This window comes from Paroedura picta, chromosome 15, assembly GCF_049243985.1.
Source record: "Paroedura picta isolate Pp20150507F chromosome 15, Ppicta_v3.0, whole genome shotgun sequence".
NCBI lineage: Eukaryota > Metazoa > Chordata > Lepidosauria > Squamata > Gekkonidae > Paroedura > Paroedura picta.
In genome coordinates this window covers 31,395,578-31,413,805 of record NC_135383.1, presented here as the reverse complement: position 1 = coordinate 31,413,805, position 18,228 = coordinate 31,395,578, and the positions used below count along the sequence as shown (strand labels likewise).

At 49.4% G+C, this 18,228-nt stretch overlaps 1 protein-coding gene across 15 annotated transcripts in view; it reads right to left on the bottom strand.

The window, feature by feature from the left end:
• RAP1GAP2 (RAP1 GTPase activating protein 2) overlaps window positions 1-18,228 on the bottom strand; it is a 189,445-nt gene that overhangs the window by 1,786 nt on the left and 169,431 nt on the right. For 12 of the 15 annotated variants that reach the window (XM_077312245.1, XM_077312246.1, XM_077312248.1 and 9 more), the window contains 5 exons: window positions 16,508-16,625; window positions 13,797-13,923; window positions 11,743-11,819; window positions 11,574-11,612; window positions 9,157-10,994 (listed from right to left, as the gene is read on the bottom strand). In XM_077312245.1, coding sequence (XP_077168360.1) covers window positions 11,604-11,612; window positions 11,743-11,819; window positions 13,797-13,923; window positions 16,508-16,625 — 331 coding nt within the window. In that variant the 3' untranslated portion in view covers window positions 9,157-10,994; window positions 11,574-11,603. Of the gene's footprint in view, window positions 1-8,715; window positions 10,995-11,573; window positions 11,613-11,742; window positions 11,820-13,796; window positions 13,924-16,507; window positions 16,626-18,228 lie in introns of those variants that run through there. The other 3 variants (XM_077312255.1, XM_077312243.1, XM_077312254.1) reach the window with 3 other exon arrangements.

The window sequence follows — 18,228 nt, the reverse complement described above, 5'->3', positions numbered from 1 at the left end:
CCTTTTTTGCTGGCGTAGGAGCAGGCGCTTAATCGTTTACACGCTCTTCAAGTAAAAAAAAATCTCCCCCCCCCAATGGGCACGATTTGTGGCCGAAATTACGGGCAGTGTTGAGCAGGGGGCTGTATTGTGCTTGGGAACTTTAAAGACACTTGCAGTATGGAGCTTTGTTTCACTCTTAAGCACTTCTGTGGAGGGACTTTAGCCGGAGAAGCCTCGCTCATTCGTTGCTTCTCTGGAAGTTCAGGGGCGAAAGCGGGGGAGGGACATTCTTTCTACCGCTACATTGAGATCGCACATGTCTTTCACTGATGTGTTGCATCTTGTGCTCAGAAGTGTAGCAGTATTTTTAGAGGGAATCCACTTTTCCCGATTTCCCGAAAAGCGCTACAACGAAGCGATTTTTGCGGGAGTGTTGCAGATTGTGTACGACGTCATGTGGAATGTTGAATTTGTAGCATTTACCAAAGGTAAGACTTCTGCTACATTTAAGTCGTGCAGAATGGCACTTGGTGTACCTCGCAGCAGAAGGCATAGCAGATAATTAGGAGGGAAGGAGGGCTGGTGTGCAGTTTGGGGCAGCTCTCTGTCTCTCTCTCTCCCTCCATCGCAGCAGGGGCAGCTCTCTCTGTGTCTCTGTCAGCAGCTTGGGGCAGCTCTCTCTGTGTCTCTCTCTGCCTCCCTTGCAGCAGGAGCGATAGGAGGGAATAAGGGCTCGTGTTCAGTCTGGCAGGGCTCTGTGTGTCTCTCTCTGTCTCTGGAATGCCTGAGAGGAACGTGGTTAGCATCCAGGGAGGGAGGGGGGAGCTGTAGGGGCAGGGCCAATCAGCCCTATTCCAACTTGGACTGTCAGACCCATTCCACCCCAAGGCTGTTTCACAAATATATAGAGGAACCATGGATAAGGATTAGGGTAGAGTACTAACCCCATATTGTTTTGTATGTCTGGCTAATGCTGCTGATGCTGATCCAGAGGGAAGGGGCACCAGTGCAACCCTCACATCAGGAGGAGGGAGGTGGTGTACCTGCCAAGCCAGATTGGGACCAGTGGCCAGGTGGATCCAAAGAACATGAAAGCAGTGTTCAGCGGGACTACTTCATGGGACTACTTCACGGGTGGCCTCCTTCATGGGAGAATGTGGGGGCACCTTCAAGACTGATGCCAACTGTGTCTGTCTGGAAGGGGATGCCATGGAGTGGTTAGTGGACTTTTATGACTTTGAAGAAGAAGAGGAAGAAGAGGAAGAGTTGGTTCTTATATGCCGCCTTTCTCTACCCGAAGGAGGCTCAAAGCGGCTTACAGTCGCCTTCCCTTTCCTCTCTGCACCACAATCACCCTGTGAGGTGGGTGAGGCTGAGAGAGCTCTGATATCACTGCTCGGTCAGAACAGTTTTTTATCAGTGCCGTGGCGAGCCCAAGGTCACCCAGCTGGCTGCATGTGGGGGAGTGCAGAGTTGAACCTGGCTCACCAGATTAGAAGTCTGCACTCCTAACCACTACACCATTACACCAAGCAGGTGCTACAAGAGTTCTTTGAGGATCCTCTCCAGGTAAACTGGACCAGAGCACAACTGCAGCCTGTTAAACAGGGAATGTGGTCAGTTGCCTGCTTTGCTGGAGAGTTCTGCCAGTGGCCAACAAAGTCAATGAATGGTCTGAAGCTACCATAGTACAGTTCTTCTGAGAGGGACTCAACCCTGAGATCTTGGAGTGGGCCCTGGTGCACATTGATCCCTTGACCCTGATGGGCTGAGTGCACCTGGCAAGTGATGTCCAGAACTGGGCCCAGAGGAGGAAGATGGCCAAGCAGCCCCTCAGCAGTATAAACTGGTGGGAAGCTGGTTCGGGACCCATTGCAAGCCTGAACCCCATAAGGCATACCTCTCAGGTGGATGGGAGTGCCCAAATATTAACCTTAAATCGAAATAAAAATAATAATAATAATAACAACAACAACCTCCTGGACTCACTGTCAGGACTTAGGGATTTTGTTTGTTTTGGCCTATTTTTGCCCGAATCACCCTCCTCTTAACAGACTTTAAAAAACTAAAGAGGATGGGGCACAGGAATTGAGCTCCAATTTACAGTGGGGGGGGGGGGATGCCAAAAAGCCTCTGACAAGTTAAAGAGGAGGTTCACCATGAAACCCATCCTTGCAGACGAGTTCATCATCCAAGATTATTCTAGTGATGTACCTATGGGAACGGTTTTGCTCCAGCAGGAGCACCAGCATCACTGTGCTTACCTGTCAGAAAAGTTCAATGAAACATAGAAGAGAAACAGAACAAACCTGGGCAATATAGGAGGAGAAGACAGCAGCCATTAAGCTAGCCCAGTCCACATGGAGGCATCGGCTGGTGGGGAGGAGATTCCCTTTGAGATCTGGACTGATCTGCAAAATGAGTGCTAAGCAAGTACATTGGGCAGAATTTTCCCCTTGCTTCTCTTTTACTCTGAAACACTTGCTGGGCAAGCAGATCTTCCTGGCTGATGCCTTGTCCCACCTCTCACAGCACGAGAGCCAGTGGGAGACAGTGGTACAGTTTCCCCAAATTTTTGGTATACTACCTAATGCTCATGCCTTGCCCCCTCCACAATGGCCACCAGTAACTGTTAATGAGATAAAGAAAAATCTCTAGGTGACGATTTAATACATCCAAATGGAAAATCTCCATTTGAAGATTTAATACTTCCAAAAATGTGTAACGCCTTCTAGGACTGATGGACCCTGATTTTGGCCAACTGTTTACTCAGATAACCAATACAGGTAAAATTCCCAATGCATGTAAATTGAGCATTGTTGTCCCTATCAAGACAAAAGGACTGAAATCCAAAGCCCAGGGCCATTCCGCACTCGTTCAAAATTGCACAATGGTTGCAAATTGAAATCGCTACTGATTTGCTGTTATGCACAACGTCGTTGACAATCTGCAACACTCCTGAAACCGATGCGCAAAAAGCACTTCGCTGTAGCGCTTTCAGGGAAATCCCCAAAAGTGGATTCACCTTTGGAAAGCGCTACACTCTTGCAACCAATCTGCAACACTAGCGGGAAAGTTCTGTGCATTACCATTGTTGCGGTTTCTGCAAAGTCCCTCCCCCTGGCTCTCTCCTCTGATCTTCCGGCGAAGCGATCGCCATTTCTTTTTCTCAGAGCAAGTGGAGATCAACGCACCAGCGAGCCTTCATTTACCCAGCGAGGCTTCCCCGGCTGCAGTCCCTCCCCAGAGCTGTTTAAAGTCACCAAGCACCAAGCAACACACAGCCCTGTTTGCTGGTTTATTTTCCCTTTATTTTTCCCTCTATTTTTGGCCGAAAATCGCGCCCGTGCGGGGGGGGGGGGGGGTGTTATTTTTTTTTCACTTGGGGAGAGCGTGGCAACCATGAAACGGCAGCTCAAACACCACCTGCTACCTAGATGGGTCTCTCCATTGCAACGAATCAACGCAGATTCGTTGCAACGTGTGTTTTTTTTTAAAACCTTCCTTAAAGGGAAAGGGGCTTTTTGGGAGCATGATAACAGCCGCCCATTGGCTGCTCATTTGATTGACAGCCAGGGGTGGGACAATGCTGGGCAATATGGCTTCCTGGCTAGCGATTTTTGCCAAGGCCGGAAACCTGTGGGAAACGATAGAAACGCAACTGGATTCCACTACAAAGGCAGGTATGCATAACGACGAATTCCACTATTTAAAATGGCGTTTTTTCGTTCCGCAACCAATTTGCTACATAGATCCTGGTGCGGAATTGCCCCCAGAATTATCAACCTGTTAGCCTGCTAAATGGTGAAGCCAGACTGTATAATAAATATTTGTTAAAAACACTGTAAGAATGGGAATCAATCATTCATATTATTTCCAACTTACAAGTAGGATTTAGCAAGGGAATGAGTACTTTCAATCAGTGTCTAGCTGGCCATTCATAGTGCCAAGTGACACACTAATGCTGCATTTGTGGATTTAGCAGCAGCATTCACTTAAATTGATAGAAATTGTTTATGGGCCAAATTGAATGGTATGAACATCGACAGCTATCTTCTATACCTTTTGATGGAGTTTCACACTGATATATTTGCTAAAGTTAGGGTTGGATCTCCTAGATCACTAACACAGGCTTCCACTATGCACATGGTAGTTAAGGAGGGCTGTGTCGTTGACCAATACACTTTAGTTTGCTTCTTAATGACATGGTTCTTAGATTAGAAGGACTGGAATTTGTGGCACCCTCAGTGAAATCTCAAAAAATCCCTATTTTGTTATATGCTGATAACTTTGTTCTCCTGCAATTGATGTGTATGGGGCTTTGTATGCAAAGTTGGGGGCATGATGGGTAGTAGTGACCATGTGATTTTGGACTTTATGATCATGGGAAAGAGAAAAGCAGTACATAGTCATACATACAGGCTGGACTTTAAGAGAGCAAATTTTAACAAATTTAAAGTTATGTTGGGTAGAATCCCATGGTAAAAAAAACTTAAGGAGAAGGAAGTCCAAGAACGTTGGGAGTTTCTCAAAAGTGAAATGCTGAAGGCACAGTCATAGACAATTCCCTTGAGAAGGAAAACTGGGAGGAACCTAAAGAAACCAGGGTGGTTCCATAAACAGCCTTCAAAAGAATTGAGTAATAAAAAGTCTGATTTATTACATGGAAGGAGGACCTTATAGGAATGTAAATAAATAACCAGTGCTTGTAGGAAGAGTGTTAGAAAAGCTAAATCTAAATAAAGCTAAATAAAGTATGAGCTTAGGCTAGCAAGACATGCTAAAAACAAGAAAGAGTTCTTTAGTTATATTCAAAGAAAGAAAAATAATAAGAACCTGGTAGGATCATTGTGAGGACAAGAAAGTGACAATGTAGCAGGTGATGAAGAGAGGGCTGAACTGCTCAATTCCTACCTCTCCTCTTGCGAGGGGAATCATGCTCAACGTAGGAGTGTGTAGGTACTTTATCGCTCTCTTTTTTTTTGAGAAAGTTACCACCTTGCTAGATCAGAGGAATGCTGTGGACATTGTTTACCTTAATTTCAGTAAGGCTTTTTGATAAGGCTCCACATGCTATTCTTGTTGACAAGTAGGTAAAATGTGGTATGGATCAATAACTGGTTGACAAATCACAGCCAAAGGGTGCTTGTAAATGGTTCATCATCTCCTTGAAGAGGGTGACGAGGGCCTCAGGGATCTGTCCTGGGCCCTGTTTTGCTCAACTTATTTATAAATCATTTCAATGATGTAATAGAGGGGATGCTTATTAAATCTGCAGATGATACTAAACTGGGAGGGGTAGCAAACACAGCAAAAGACAGAATCAGAATACAAGATGATCTTGACAGGCTACAAAACGGGGCTAAAATGAATTTTAATAGTGATAAAGTTTTTCATTTAGGTAGGAAAAATCAAACGTATCACTAAAGGATGGGTGAGTCTTGTCTTGGCAGGACTCCATGTGAAAACAGTCTGGGGGTCTTAGTAGGCCAGACACTGAACATAAATCAGGAGTGTGACTTGCTAGCTAAAAAGGCAAATGGGATTTTGGGCTGTATTAAAGGTCGAGTGTCCAGATCATGCGAGGTGATGTCAACACTTTACTTGGAGGAGTATTCAGAGATTTTTGGTGGGAGGATCACTTGTAGATATAATTGGGGTCACCGTGGGTGGGCAGGTAGTTGTGAGTGTCCTGCACTGTGCAGGGGGTTGGAATAGATGACCCTCGAGGTACCTTCCAACTCTATGATTCTAAATATTGGGTGAATTTTGTGATAGTGAGGCACTTAAAAGCAACTGTGATGAAACAAAGGTGGTTGTATTTGGGAGGAGAACCCAGAAGTTCCGTTGGAGTATTCACGACAATACTGATCAAACCAAGGTATTCAAATATTTTAGAATAACTTTTAAAGGTACATTAATTTGGAGAGCTCATATAGAGACTGTAAGAGCTACTGCACTCAAAACAACTGGGACATTTCTAAAATTATAATAAAGGTGGAATCTGATTCCTCAATCGCTCTATGGAACAATACTCTAATTGACAGACTAGAGACTCTCCCTGTGGAGACTTCTGGCTCTCCCCCAGGGTGTCCCAGCTGCACATATTAGAGCCTCAATACTTATTAATCTTGCTTTATTGAAACTTTCCCATAGTTCACAAGTTATTCAGAATTACTCATTTTCTAAATTTTGTTTTAATGAGCTGATGAGAGCTTATTGTAACAGGTCGAAACAACCTTCTGGCACTGTATGACGGCAATCTAAACGGCAATCTAGACTCTTCAGTTAGTTCCTGGGATGGCTATCCTGGGTTTATAGCCATGACCCTGCGACCTCCCTGACTAGGGAGGCTCAGGTCAAGAGAGTAGTGGGTCAGGCATTTTTCTATCTTTGCCAGGCCCGACTACTAGCGCCCTACCTGTCCCCTGACCACTTGGCTACAGTGATCCATGCGACAGTCACCTCCAGAATAGATTTCTGTAACTCGCTCTACGCCGACCTACCCTTGTCTCTGATCCGGAAACTCCAGCTAGTGCAAAACGCAGCTGCTCGGGTCCTCACTGGCACACCTTGGAGGGCCCATATCCAGCCGGTGCGGAGGCAGGTGCATTGGTTGCCAATTGCTCCCCGGATCAGGTTCAAGGTTCTGGTTTTGATACGTGGGTTGGGACCCACATACCTGAGGGACCGCCTACCGCTCTATATCCCCCGCAGGGCTTTACGCTCAGCGGGGGAGAATCTTCTGATCGTTCCTGGCCCTAGAGAAGCGTGCCTGGCCTCAACCAGGGCCAGGGCCTTTTCGGTCCTGGCCCCTACCTGGTGGAATGAGCTCCCGGGTGAGCTGCGCGCCCTGCAGGACTTACCAGCTTTCCGCAGGGCCTGCAAGACGGAGCTCTTCCGCCAGGTTTTTGGTTGAGGCCGGGGTCAGCGAATGAGTGCCAACATTCTCCCGCCCCCGGACCTAGTAAGTTAGATCTCTTCCCCACCCTCCCTGCCACTCTAATAGCATGGGGTGGGAATAATGAGAGCTTCTGCCATGTTGGGATTGTTTTAAAGTCTTTTAATGGGTATTTTAATGGGGATAAGACTGTTGTGACGCGCCACGAGCCTACGGGGAGTGGCGGGAAATAAATCTAATAAATAATAATGATAATGATAATGATAATAATAATGATAATAATAATAATAATAAGGTATGGAAGAATTAAAAATTATTATGATTGTGCAGAATACCTAACATCAGGAGTTTTAAAATCAGAATGGCTTCTACTGTTCTATGTTTCCAGACTGTGTCTACATCTGATCTGGAAAGTAAATATCCCTGGAGACCAGGAGATTTAAGGATATTTTTCTGTGGAGAACCAGCTGTAAAAAATCGAATTCATCATGTGCTTCATTGTTCTCTCTATCTATGACCGAGATCCAGATTTTTGGGAGAGGTGCTTCTTATGTGTAATGGGCATAAATAGGATGAAATATTACGCACATTGTTGTCAGATGTAGACCCTCAAAAGTTGCCTTATTTGCTTTAGCTGCAAGAGAAATCAGGGACAGATTTTTGAAGTCAGTTTCATTTGACTGACCAGGTATCGTTGTTCTGTAGCAATGATTCCCAGGTAGGAGTTCCATGTGTGTGGTTTGTATCATTTTAGAGTTGCTTCATGTAAGGCTTGCAACGGCCATTGGCTACATGCAAGACATGGAATGGCGAGTGGGAGCCAGTGGCTAATATTGTGCTTTTGCCCCAGCCATTGTGATCGGTTACAGTCACAATGAGTAAATGGGCAGGGGTTCTGCCTCCGCTGGACACCAAGGCAGTGATGCTTCAACAAGACTTAGGGTTCGATGCAGAATTCGCATGGCTTCAAGCAAACCTAACACACCATGAGGGTTTGTTTTTTCAAGGGGGCGTGCCTGCACCGCGCAGCAGGGGCCAGGACATGAGTCCTCCGACTAAGCCATGACAATCACACAGCAGGACATTCTGGTTTTGTGAAAGCCCCACATTTGGCATGCTGGTAGTTTTGGTGGTCCACCATCAGGAAAGACATTGACACTTATGGCCAAGGCTGCCTTACTTGTAACATTGCTAAGAGGCTGGGGCACAACCCCCCGGGTACTTCTCGGTTCCTTGAAGTGTCATATCCATGGACTTTATTACAAACTTGCCCCCTAGTCATGAGACAACTCTCTGGGCAGTTGCAGATTTGTTTTTAGAACACGCCACTTTGTTTCTTGCTCCTCCTCCTCAACGGCACAACACCACCTAGCCTCCACGTTTATCCAGCACATCTCTAGGATACACTGGACACCTGTCAAAATAAACTCTGAATGCCGCATGCAGTTTGTGGCCAAATTCTGGCAGGAGCTGCTGAAATTTGGGGGGGGGGGAAAGACTGAGTTCAGGCTACCACCCCGAAACAAATGGGCAAACTGAAAGGGTCAATCACATTTTGGAACAATATTTGTGGTGCTTCATTAGATACTGGTAGAATGATTGGACCAAACGTCTTTACTTTGCAGAGTACGCAAAGCACAGGGAGTCCATCAAAGCACAGGAAGGTCCTTTTTTGAACTGGATTATGGGGCTGGAGCTAGACCCGTTCTGATGTGGGAAGCCCCACGTGCGTGAGAACCCAGTGGACATGCAAGAATGGACTAAGCTTGGCTTCAGCTGGTGCCTACCAAGGAGACCTACAAGCAGTGGACTGACAAGAAACGAGGGGAGCCAGGTATATATCTCCACCAAACACCTCCAGCGTCAACAACCCTCCCACAAATTGGGAGAATGACTGGTGGGGCCCTTCCCGCGTGATTGATTCAGTGACTGTTGACGTGAAGCTCCTTAAAACGTACGAAAAGTGTGCGTTCTGTTTTCCACAGCAGTCTGTTCGAGCGAGCTCTGTTGCCAGACCAGTGGCATCCTGCACCCGAGGCCCTTGTTCCGGTCTGCGCTGATGAACTAAGAAGTGGACAAGATCTTAGACTCCTAAGGGGAAAGCTGCATCATCTGGCAGATTGAAAAGGACTTCCTGCGGGAGGAAGGGAGAGGGTGCATGCGGGACTTGTGAGAGTTTCCAGGCTGATCTGGGAGTTCCACCGTCAGTTACCAGAGAAGTCTGCCCCTGACTGATTGGGGAGGGAGGGACTCTTTGGGGAAGTCAGTGACTAAACCAGGGGTAGTCAAACTGCGGCCCTGCGAACGCTGGCAGGGGCTCGTGGGAATTGTAGTCCATGGACATCTGGAGGGCCGCAGTTTGACTACCCCTGGTCTAAACCATATGCCTATATGCTTCTGCCATGTTTCTGCATTTATATTTCTATATCTAATTACAGTAGATAGAGGAGCCAATGTAACCCCATGTTGTTTTATATGTCTGGGTTTTGTAAAGTAGAATACACTGAGGGTTCAGGCAGGCTGGAAGGGCCATACATCTGTTGGGTGCTTTGTAATGGGTTATTTTCTTAACTCTGGGGCCAAAGGATACGGCTGTGTCTGAAACTAACTTTCGTTTTCACAGGGGTAACAGTGGGAAGCTGTGATATGGAGGTTTTCACACATAAACCTGAGGTCAGTGGGAGTGACAAGGGTAGATAAGGAGGAACTGTCCCGAGGTGCATTAGTCTTAGCAAGGATTCAGAGATGCCTGCTTTGTTTTATTTTCAATAAAGAGATTTTTCTTCAACAAAGTCTCCTTATTGGGAAGAATCGACTTGAGCTGGTCTTAAAGGTGCCCCTTCTACTGCCACTGATCAACATGGCTACCCACTTGAATCTATCCTAGAGGATCCATGAGTTTCTCACAGGTCCCAGCTTGTGGGAGACTCATTAGGGTGTCAAGTGCATGTGTCAACAAGCTCTTCCCTTCCTGCCATTTCCCTGCTCAGGAGTGCCCACAGCAGCTTAACCTGTTCCCTGCATGGAGAAGGGCAAGCTGGGAAGAATTGTTTTCATTTACTAGTTTGATCATCTGCAGGCACTTTCTAATTAAAAAAGAAGGCCCCAAAGATTTGGAACATGTTAACATTTTTCTCTTGAAATGTCTAGCCAGGCTTCATACAACTAACAGTTTCACTAACTGATTTGGGATTGCACATCAGCTCAGTGCAAGTAATGCAGTATCAAAAACATTTCAGCAAACAAAAATAATCCACCCAGAACCATATGGCAGAAAAAGACAGCCTGGACACTTGGCAACCAGAAGGTGCATGGAGTCCCTTTTCTTTTGCCAATGTTTCAGAGCTAGAGACCCACTAGGAATGCCTCCTTATACCTCCCACCCGGGGGAGGGGTCTGGAACGTGGCCAAACAAAGGGTGCCACCAAGGAGGTGACAGGAAGCACCACCATGGGATATGGAAGAAAAGAGGGAATGAAAGGTTTCATGGGTTAAATCGAGCAGCTTGGACTGTGCCCAGAAAAGGACAGGATGCCAGCCGCGGAGTCTGGAATGCAGAGACGGACTGCCATCTTCTGCCTTCACTAAAACCAGCCTTCCAGAGCAGCACCATGGGCCACAGGCCGTGGCAGCAACGCCTCGGCTTTTACAGCAGCTTGACAAAAGGGGGCTCTTACATCTCGGCCCCCGAGGACCAGGCAGGAGGGAAAGTGGCTCACAATGACAGCTCGGCCCCTAAAAGCCTTTCTCGTGCACATAAGGAGGCACGGCACCCCTGCCTGGAGACAGCCAGCCCCAGGGGAACGAGCAGAGGCTCCAGGGAGGAGGGACTCAAGCACGATGGCAACATGACTGAAATCACATCTCCAGGCAACATCCTTCCAGTCTGACCTTCCAGGGGCCAGAATGGACCTAAAAACCTCCTTTCCTACGGAGATTTTAGTAAGCTGACAGTTCCGTCTTGGTTGAATGAAGACAGCTGTTTGGGTGACGGTGGCACAAGGCAGGCACAGCAGCTGTGCTGAGGGTAGCAGACTGGAGTCCTCATTCAAACAGAAAAGATTTCCCTTAGAAACAAATTCACCAAAAATAAAACCAGAACCAAAATGCCCTGCAAAATACACAAACATGTGAAGGTTAGGGTTTCCCCCTGAAAGATGGAGGACTGAACTGAACTGAACCGTGTTGCCTGGCGGGGAATGCCTTCCGGGAGCGTTTGCCGGACTTTGGGCCGGAGTGAGGAAGGAGGGAAGAAGCACAGAAGCGCTTCTGTAGAAGCCAACTGCAGGGCTTTGAAGGCCCCCCTTTCAGCATGTTTTTCACACCAATTGTCACAACCAACCAGCTCTGGCAGCTTGCCTGGATGCCCCGGGGCCCTCCATGGCTGTCTGTGCTACACATAAAGGAAACATTTAGTGATGTGCGTGGGTGCTGTGTGAAGTCATGGCTGATGGAGGGCGGGGGGGGGGGGAGGACTGAGAAGGTAAAATCCAGGGCATTCTGTGCCCACCCTGTTCTCGAGCCCAGGAAGGTTGGCCATGTCACATGACTTGCTTTCCTGTGAGATTTGGGTTGGGCCTCAGTGGTGGGGGGCAGGCAGAGAGAATCATTTCCTGGGGGATCCCAAAAGCCCTACCTCAAGTAGGGAGGCCCCCTTGACTTCCTCCCCAGCCCCCGTGGCCAAACTTACTTTTTACAGGCCTGTGGTCTTCTTCTCCTGCTAGTGCGTCTGCAGAGAAGGAAAGGAGAGGAACCGGTTTCAGTGGGACTCATCCTGCCACTGAGCACAAGTCCCACAGCCCATGGACAGGCAGAGGGACGCATGGCCTGCCCCCACCACCTCTTGCAGGGATACTCACTGGGCCAGGACTGGAGTGGCTGAGTTTATCGAAGCGAAACTTGAGGTTTGACCTCGGGGAATTCCTGCTCTTTATATCTGTTGAAAAGATCCAATCAAAGAACATTTTGCTGCAAGGCTAACCTGGAGAACCAATCAACAAAAAGTTGCTCCAGCAAACCAAGAGATACGTTTGGAGTCTGTTTTCGGTGGGGTGAGAAGGAAAAGAACCTCTGAAAGACACAGAAAGGCGGTGGAAGCAGCTAAGCAGCTAAGCAGTTAACTGGGAAGGCAAAGACGAGGGAAAGAGTTACATTTTGCTCCTTGACATCTTCCTTGCCCCCATCTCAAAGCTGCCCTCTGGTATACCAGGGAGCTGCGTGAGAAAAAATGGGAGCTTAGATGGCTAGAGCAAAATGGGAGGAAGACTCATGACAAAGAAACAAGAACATCTCACAAGATGTTGGCGCAGGTGGCAAAGAGAGACTACTTCACCACCATCCATCCCTCCACAAGCTCTCACCCAGCACAATTGTTTGGAGTGACTTGATCACTTACTGCCCTCAAAGAAGGGCGCTCAAAGGTGAGCAAACTGGCCATTAGCTGTGAGGCCTTTGCAGCTATTTTGCAGATAAAATCTTGTCACTCTGCCGCAACCTCCCCCCAAGGGCAAATACAGAAAGTGAACAGAAGGCCCTTTGGCTGCCTTTGGAGGTGACTTTTGACAGCTTCAGGTGTCTGCCCCAGGATGAAGTGGATGAGTTATTGGTGAGGCCAACACCCCTATCCCTCAGCTGATAAGCGGGTGGGAGGTCCTTCCTGAAAGATAATCAACCTTTCTCTCTCTTCAGGACAATTCCTGGAGGGGTTGATGGAAACCTGTGGCTCAGCCTCTCCTAAAGGAGCCACCACCAGACCCGTGGGACCCTGCCAGCTACTGTCCCATTTCGCATCTAGTGTTTTTGGGACAGGTGGTCGAAGGGGCTGCCGCAAACCAACTTCTAGTGCACCTTGAGGAAACTTTAATGCTGGGCCACTTTCAGCATGGCCTCTGACCTGGCCACAGGTGGAGATAGCATTCATTGGTCAACCTGATGGATGACCTGCAGAGACAGCTGGACCAAGGCACATCAGCACTGCTCATGAGGCTAGATCTCACAGCAACACTCGATGTTGTTGATCACAAGCTGCAAGCTCACTGCCTTGTCAATGCCGGGATTGAGGGAATAGCACTAAAGTGGGTAGTTTCCTTTCTCTGAGGCTAAAGACAGAGGGCAGCAATCCCGTAGCTGGACACTCCAGTGTGGTGTCCTGCAGGGAGCAGTCCTTTCCCTGACGCTCTTTAACATCTTCATGAGCCTGGGCCAAGAGGGACGGTCCTATAAATCATTGGTCCCCCGGTCCGATGAGTGGTACCGGTCTGTAGATCAGTTGGTACCGGGCTGTGGCTCCTCCTCGTCCTCCTCCCCGGCTGCTGCCTTGGGGGCTGCCCTGCTACTCTCCCGCCTGCTCACCTTTGGTGCTCTCCAGCGGCCGCCATGGCTGGGGCTCCCCCTCGGTGTGGCACTGCGCAGATGCTGCTGGCAGTGCCCCCCAGTGGGCAGCGGGAAGTCAGGGGCACCAGCAGGAAAGCAAGTGGAGCAGGGGCTCAGGCAGTGGCAACAACCATCAGCAAAAGACTCCCCCCCCCCCGGGCCTCGGTAAAATTGTCAAGCGTTGGCCAGTCCCCGGTGATATAAAGGTTGGGGACCGCTGCTATAAATCATCAAATAAACATCTAACCAGGGAGTGAAAAAGATTTCCCTGTTATTTTCGGTATATTCTTCCTATGTAGCAAATAATTTTAGTTTTTAATTACACTCATTTTAATTATCAGCAAAAAAAGAGACCAGTTTTAGAACATGAATAGCTCTGTATCCTGTTTAACAGCATGAAACAAGCAGGAAACGGTGCTGGAGAAAGCCCCCTGCCCTGATGATCTGCCCCCTAACCAGAGGAGGCCACTGCTTTGGCAGCCAGCCCAGCATCCAAGACAGCCCCACACAAGGGCCGTCCCCCCTGGTCTGGGCCCCTCACCTGTGGGACTCCGGCTCATGATCACGGGGGTCGCGGCAGAGGCGGGGCCGGCACTCTCGGGGCTTTGCGACGGGCTGTAGGCAAAGACGTCCGGCTTGAACGGAGATGCTGCAGAAGGCTGGCTGCCCTGTGGGGGGGGGGGGGGAAGGCGTGAGGCAGGCCGAGGGACCCTCCTCAGACTTCTGCTCAGATGCAGAAGAGACTTTTGCTCAGAGCCAGTTTGGTGTAGTGGTTAGGACTTCTCATCTGGCACGCCAGTTTCAAATCTGCGCTCCCCCACATGCAACCCGCTGGGTGACCTTGGGCTCGCCACGGCACTGATAAAAGTGCTCTGACCGGGCAGTGATATCAGGGCTCTCTCAGCCTCACCCACCTCACAGGGTGTCTGTTGTGGAGAGAGGAATGGGAAGGCGACTGTAAGCCGCTTTGAGCCTCCTTCGAGTAGGGAAAAGCGGCATATAAGAACCAACTCTCTTCTTCTTCTTCTTCTTCTTCTTCTTCTTCTTCTTCTTCTTCTTCTTCTTCTTCTTCTAACAAGCAGGCTGCAAGTACGGCTGGCGAGAAGCCGCCCCCAGGCAACCTGCCTCCGAGACCAGATCTGGGACTTTCTTTGGCCTCAAACGTTAGAGAGTGGCTGCCAGTCAGAGTGGACGATGCTGAGCCTTATTCTGTACTAGCCTGAAAGCCCACTACAGCCAGGAATGCAACGGGCACCAGTGGTGGGCACCCCCAGAGGGGGTTGTTGGCCCCCGACCTACCGTTGTACTTTGCGATGGAGCCAACGGCTCGGTGGGGGCGGGTGGAGGGTGCGTGGCGGTTGAGCAGGACATTGTACTGCTGGCTGGGGAAACGGCCCCGCAGCTGGTCAGGCTGGCGTGCGGCGGCCAAGGCCGTAGCCCCACTGCCGAGTGGGATGGCGGCCATGCTGCCCGTTGGCCCTCCATGGCTGCTGGAGGTCGGGTCAATCAGCGGCTAAGGCACAGCACAGCGGGAGCGCCCTCCTGGTCGGCATGGCAGCGGCTGGCTGTGAGCCTGGCTGAGTGCCTTGCGGCTGGCTACTGGAGGCGGGTGCTCCAGGGCCTGGCCCAATCCGGATTGGTCTGTGCAGGCGGGAGCGCAGGCCGGATACCCAGACCTGTCCCGGACAGCGCTCTGCCCACAGTGTCTTTTCAGAAATATTACAGCCACCAATGGTAAGGATAAGGCAACAGCTTCACGTATCTGTTCCTGTTCACCTGGCCTGTCGGGGTTTTGCCCACCAGACTTGAATCAGGATATGGTTCCTCTCTGGTTTTCGGAATCCCCTTCTATGTGTGATAGGGAGCGAAGTAGGAGGTTATGTACAAACCTGATCCCAGAGATATGAGGAGGGGCAACGGCAGATCAGCCCACCAAACAGGCCCCCTGAAAATGAACAGCTTTTGTGTTGGTCTGACCACCGGAAGCCTTCCTGTCTCCCAGGCTTCTGAAAGGGGATTCTTTCTGGTTCTCTCTCCTAGGATCAGCCACTGGAGCCCCCCTGACTGTTCAAAGGCACAAGGCGCAGCTGACGCCTCCCTAAGCTCTGAATGCCAGTTGTCAAAGACGACCTCCGAGGAAGGTCCTAGCCAAGGTGTGAAAGTGGGTGCTGGACTTGGTGGCCCCAGGGCCCGACCCCGGAAGAGCCTTCTCCTCCCCATTTTCTGACAGGCTATCCCACTGGGCATCATCTAATAACCAGGATTTTTAGTTTCTGGTCGGGAAGGTTGCTTTGCCATCTTGGGTTGTTGTAAGTATAATTTATTGGGGTTTAATGGGTATTTATTGGGTTTATTATCTGGATTGTAATAATTATTTATTAATAATAATTATTTATTATCTGGATGATAATAATAATAATAATAATAATAATAATAATAATAATAATAATAATAATAATAATAATAATAATAATAATAATGAGTCAAGCCGGCTCAGGGTTGACTCAGCCTTCCATCCTCCCGAGGTGGGTAAAATGAGTACCTAGCTTGCTGGGGGGTAAACGGTCATGACTGGGGAAGGCACTGGCAAACCACCCCGTATTGAGTCTGCCATGAAAACGCTGGAGGGCGTCACCCCAAGGGTCAGACATGACCTGGTGCTTGCACAGGGGATACCTTTACCTTTACCTATTAAGAGCCTCTTGTGGCGCAGAGTGGTAAGGCAGCAGGCATGCTGTTTGAAAGCTCTGCCCATGAGGCTGGGAGTTCAATCCCAGCAGCCGGCTCAAGGTTGACTCAGCCTTCCATCCTTCTGAGTTCGGTAAAATGAGGACCCAGCTTGCTGCTGGGGGGTAAACGGTCATGACTGGGGAAGGCACTGGCAAACCACCCCGTATTGAGTCTGCCATGAAAACGCTAGAGGGTGTCACCCCAAGGGTCAGACATGACTCGGTGCTTGCACAGGGGATACCTTTACCTTTACCTTAATAATAATAATAATAATAATAATAATAATAATAATAATAATAATAATAATAATATCATCATCATCATCATCATCATCTCACCCCAAAACCATGAGTGGCCGTACGGACTTACTTGTGACTGTCTTCACAGGCCTCCGGGGGGAAATATCCTGACCTGCCTTCCTTCCTCGTGGCCTTTGCAACCTCCTGGCAGCCTTCCTTCCAGCTGACAGATCCCTCCCCCAGGGCCGGGAAGGGAAGGGAAGGGAAGGGAAGGGAGGGTTACCAGGCCGTCGGACTCCTCCGTGGCTTCGCTCTCTCCGGCTGCGCTGCTGAAGCTACTGCTGCTGGAGGTCGAGCGGGAGATGCTGGGACGTCCGTCCTCTTTGAGCTTCGTGAAGGGCCTGGCAGTCCAATGAGAACAGAGCAAGGATGTCTGGTGGCTCCATCGGCCGGCCACAACCCCCTTGGCCAGTGCGAAGCACCCTGGGGGAAAGGGGCTGCAATCTGCACAGTCTTGCCTTGCAAGAGGAATTCCACTTGCTCCTGTCGTTGGCTCAGGAGGAACGAGAACTTAGGTGGGTCTGGCTGCAGTCCATAAACGGGAACCGCTCAGCGGGGGGGGGGGGGGGGGGGCTCTGTTGTGTTTTGGAACGGCCAGCCATGGCCATGAGTCTGCCGGGACCATCATGGCCACCCACGAAGGCTGCGAGGGGCCAGCAGCAGGTCATGCAGCTCTTCAACTGGAGATATTTTTAAACTACTCTTGCATATTTTTTTAAAAATACAATCAAACTAGCTGTAGCCCACAGTGATGCTGCCAAAATTTGCTTGATCTGCAATGTTCACGTCTATGAATTTTTCGAGCCAAGTTCCAGAGGACGGCCATGTGGGTCTGCAGCAGAACAGCCAGGCTGTGGCCCAGGAACACCTGAGTGACCGACAGGATTTTGGGGGGGGGGACCTCCTCGTCAGACTGGCACTCAGTGCCCAACTCGCCATGGCACCAACACTTGGTCTGGGCTTAGGCCAGCCTCATCCCGTGCACGATGTCAGCCAGACCCCATGCCTGGCCAGCCACGACCCCCTTGTGCCATATCCTGGCACAGCAACTGGGTGTGGCCTGGATACCTGCAGAGAAGATTGAGGGGACCCTCCACCTGGCAGGTAACTCTGCTACTCCTTCCATTGTATTGTTGAGAGTAGTCAACAGTTTTTTTGCTTAATTGTTTCCTCACTTAGCTTATTTATCTCTACTCATGACTCACCCATGCTACTCAGCCAGAAGGTGGCTCCCCCCCCCCCCCCATTAAGCCCCTAGGAGTCCCTGGAAGGTTCCTATTGTGCCTAGATGGCCCCTTTTCCCTTGAGCGATGGCCACCCCTTCCGATGGCTCCCCCAAATAGAGCCACTGGCTTTTTGTCTTGGCTCTGACCCATTTCCCTGACTCTGTTCAAGTCCATGACTTGTTTCCTCTTGTTAGTGTGTTAATGTGCTTGTTATATGTTAGTCTAAAGTCCGTTTTATTTGCTTTTTGTCTATAATAAAGCTTGCTTATTATTTCATTTGATATATGTTGTCCTCAAGAGGACAATTACCCTGTATTTCATACGCAATCTAATACTCTGCTTTTTACCCGCCTCTTGCTAGCTATTCCCCAGCAACACGCGTCTCTTGACAGGCTTTCCGGGTGACGGCCTTCCAAGGCTCCCTTTGGCCTCTGACGGAGGGCGTTTCGGTGCTCAAAGGCATGTCCCCCAAACCCTCATTGGCCTTTCAGGTGCTCTTGGGCCAGAAAAGGCTCGCAGGGACAGTTCTCCACAGACCTTTTGTGCCAGTTTGGTGACAAAAAGGGAATGCTCTTTTTTGAGCTTCCACACTATGTTCTAGTTGCTCCACCCACTTCCCAGTTTTTGCCCTGTTCCACTCAATTATATTCCCCCCTAATTTTTAATTGGTTTCCCATACACACAAACACACAATGAACACACAATTGTCCCACCTACA